The sequence below is a fragment of the Dermacentor silvarum genome, chromosome 11 (genome assembly GCF_013339745.2).
Source record: "Dermacentor silvarum isolate Dsil-2018 chromosome 11, BIME_Dsil_1.4, whole genome shotgun sequence".
Classification (NCBI taxonomy): Eukaryota; Metazoa; Arthropoda; class Arachnida; order Ixodida; family Ixodidae; genus Dermacentor; species Dermacentor silvarum.
The window spans coordinates 37,967,553-37,970,900 of NC_051164.1; the positions used below are offsets into that span (position 1 = coordinate 37,967,553).

Genomic DNA, 3,348 nt, shown 5'->3' on the forward strand with positions numbered 1-3,348 from the left:
GGTACACTGGTACAAGCACGCATAACAGATACTGCAGAATAATAACACAAGCTAAAACAATTGCGCATTGTATAAGGCTAAGATCAATATGTAACTGAAACTTAAAACTTTTTATTGAAAGCTCTGCTAGAGCTGAGAAAGTGAATTTTCCCTCACTAATGCTTCTTTAAATATTTTTAAGATGTAACAACATGGGAAAGCAGACTTTGCTAGAGCTGGCTACCCCAAAGCTTCTAATTTGTTACCCAATAAAAAATTAAAAAAGAAAAGAAAGACGAAAATATGAATAGCACGATACACACATACACAAGCACACAAAGACTATCACCAATTTAACAATAGACTACTTAGTAAAAGTTAGAATGAACCCATTAATCGCTCTACGTAAGCGTTACGCCTGAAGGACACGGGCGTAGCTTTCAAATGCGCTCAGGTGAAAGTAGCACAACATAGTTGCGCGCTACTTGCACGGAAACAAGTGGACTTCTTGCTACCTTTCTCTCACCCCTCTTTTACGTCTTGCTGGCGAAACGAGTGGTTAACAAGTGTGATCCTCTGAAGCAGTTCTTGGTGCTTGAATCTCAAGTAATCTCACAAGCTTTGTTTGTGTAGTAACCAGCCGCGACAGGCAGCAGCACAACGAGACGCTAGCTGGTGGTGGAACAACATTTATTGAAGGCACCGCTGCTATATATATATATATATATATATATATATATATATATTGCAGTGGTGAAAGGGTTTAGGAGAGGGAACGCCGCTGATAACTCGGCGCAGGAGCCGGAGGGTGGAAAGGGTATACGGACGAGAGGGTGCAAAAAGCGTGCGCGCGCACAGCTGGCTTGGCTGGTGCGCAGCAACGTCAACAGACAATATAACATTCCTTCCAACTTAATTTAGAACCGGTCTATCGGCTTCCGAGTTCTTGTCGATCGCCGTAGTGGAGTCTGTGCTGGGTCAGTCGTTTCGGCGGTCGCGTCGACGTCAGGAACTTGCTGCGTCGGTCGAGTTGGTTCGTCAATGTGGCCCGTCGGTGGCTGTTCAGCCGCGGTCGTTTCCACGTCTACCGCGCGATGCTCTGGTGCTGCCGGGTCCGTGCTTGTCACGTGAGTCGAAGAGGCAGTGCCAGTTGTGTCAAGTAGCCCGTCCAACTGTTCGCTTGCAATGGCGTCATAACCATTCCCTCCAGTGGTACCTTCACGACGGTGGCGGACTTGGTCGACATTGCGCCGCACTACTCCGGCTGGAGTTTCCACCTTTACCATCCTGGCTCCAGACGTAGACTGCACGTGCCCTGGCGCCCACTTTGGGCCGGTGCCATAATTCCGCACATACACTCTGCTGCCTGGTGAGATAGCCCAGTCATCCGTACCTGTTGCTGAACCTGTGGCCCTGGGCGGCAAACACGTGTCCAGGCGCGAACGTAGTTGGTAGCCCAGGAGCAACTCCGCAGGAGACTTTCCTTCCCCTTGGAGGGTACGCCTGTAATTGAACAATAGTCGCATGAGGTTATCTTCCAGCGCCCCTTGTGTCATCTTGCGCAATCCATCCTTCACGGTTCGAACCGCTCTTTCGGCAGCTCCGTTCGACTGCGGGTGGAATGGCGCTGTGCGCAAATGCACAATATTATTCCTTGTTACGAACGTGGCGAACTCCTGACTTGTGAATTGAGTGCCATTATCAGACACGATTGTGTGCGGTACTCCGAACCGACAAAACATGCTTCGCAAACAGCGAACTAGTACAAGCTGTGTTCGCGTGCCTCATGGGAACCGCTTCAATCCATTTAGTATGCGCATCAACCGCCACAAGTATCATCTGGCCTGCTATTGGCCCTGCAAAATCAATGTGGATCCGAGACCACTTGTCATAGGTCTTGGGCCAACTTACTGGCGGGGCTGCTGCCGGCATGGGTAGATTCTGCACGCAGTTTTCACACTGTGCCGACACGTCCTCTATGTCCCTGTCAACACCCGGCCACCAGAATAACGACCGCGCGACCGATTTCATGGCCGATGAGCCCTGGTGCGTTTCATGTAGCAGCTGTAACATCCTTTTTTGTGCCGCAGACGGTATCACAACCCGACTTCTCCAGTAGACTAGCTTGTGGGCCCACGACAGCTCTAACTTGCGGTCGAAGAACGGCAGCTGCGACTTCTCCATTCCTTTAGCCGTTCGCGGCCACCCATGCAATATATAGCGTGCGACACGGACTAACACTGGGTCCTTGGCGGTTAGCTCTTGTAATTCGTGGGTCGTTACAATACCTTCATCTAGGGCCTCCAATGACAAGACGTACTCGGGTGGGTCGCCATCCAACGTTGGCCCAGTCGCCTCTACTGGAAGTCTGCTTAGGGCATCGGCTGTCAGTAGTTGCTTTCCAGGCACGTACTGCAGCTTGTACTGGTAGCCGCCCAGGGACAGTGCCCACCGTTGAATGCGAGCTGCCGCCATCGTTGGTGTCTGGCGATCAGGCCTCAGTAGTCCGAGCAGGGGTTGATGGTCGGTGACCAGGTGCCGACCTAGAAGATAATCCCGGAAACGAGATACGCCAAAAATAAGTGCCAATGCTTCTCTCTCCAACTGCGAATAATTCTGTCCCACCCTCGTCGCCACTGTAGTAACCGGCCGCGACAGGCAGCAGCACAACGAGACGCTAGCTGGTGGTGGAACAACATTTATTGAAGGCACCGCTACTATATATATATATTGCAGTGGTGAAACGGTTTGGGAGAGGGAACGCCGCTGATAACTCGGCGCAGGAGATTGTGCGCTACTTGCGCTGAAACAAGTGGGCTTCTTGCTACCTTTCGCTCACCCCTGTTTTACGTCTTGCTGGCGAAACGAGTGGTTAACAAGTGTGATCCTCTGAAGCAGTTCTTGGTGCTTGAATCTCAAGTAATCTCACAAGCTTTGTTTGACTATTTTATAACCGGCTTTGTATGCAAAATAAATAAAAAGGATATACGTGAATAAGGTAGGCAACAAACAAAGAAAAGAAGTTGTGCTTTGAGACATCTGAATGAAACTGCAATATTGCAAAGACAAATGTTGCTGCATACTAATGAACGCGAGCTGCCCGTAAGGTACAGTCATCATCGATATGAAAGCAAACATCGAGTCGTTTTTAAACGATAATAACTCGTAGTCTATGGGTTCAAATCTAGAAACTTGATACATAACAATAATATTTCGGTTGAACTTTTAGTATCACTGAACACTTTATTCGAGGGGATGTGTGCTTAATCTCTAAGGCCGTCTGAAAAAAACATATTAGGGGTTCCCTTTCACATTGATCACGACTGTAACTAATAAACCAATATTGCATGCACTTTGTTCAAGCCGGAA

General features: G+C 49.0%; 1 protein-coding gene across 2 annotated transcripts; it reads right to left on the reverse strand.

Moving 5' to 3' along the window:
- Positions 1-734: 734 nt before the first annotated feature.
- LOC125941608 (uncharacterized) lies at positions 735-2,509 on the reverse strand. Of its 2 annotated transcripts, none has more exons than XM_049659271.1 (2): positions 2,300-2,509; positions 735-1,482 (listed from the first exon to the last, which is right to left on the reverse strand). In XM_049659271.1, exons 1-2 carry the CDS (start codon positions 2,452-2,454, stop codon positions 897-899), a joined length of 741 nt encoding a protein of 246 aa, XP_049515228.1. In that variant the 5' UTR covers positions 2,455-2,509; the 3' UTR covers positions 735-896. The 2 variants fall into 2 exon arrangements, with proteins under 2 accessions (XP_049515228.1, XP_049515229.1); XM_049659272.1 differs by having other exon boundaries at positions 2,268-2,509.
- Between the last annotated feature and the right edge of the window lie 839 nt (positions 2,510-3,348).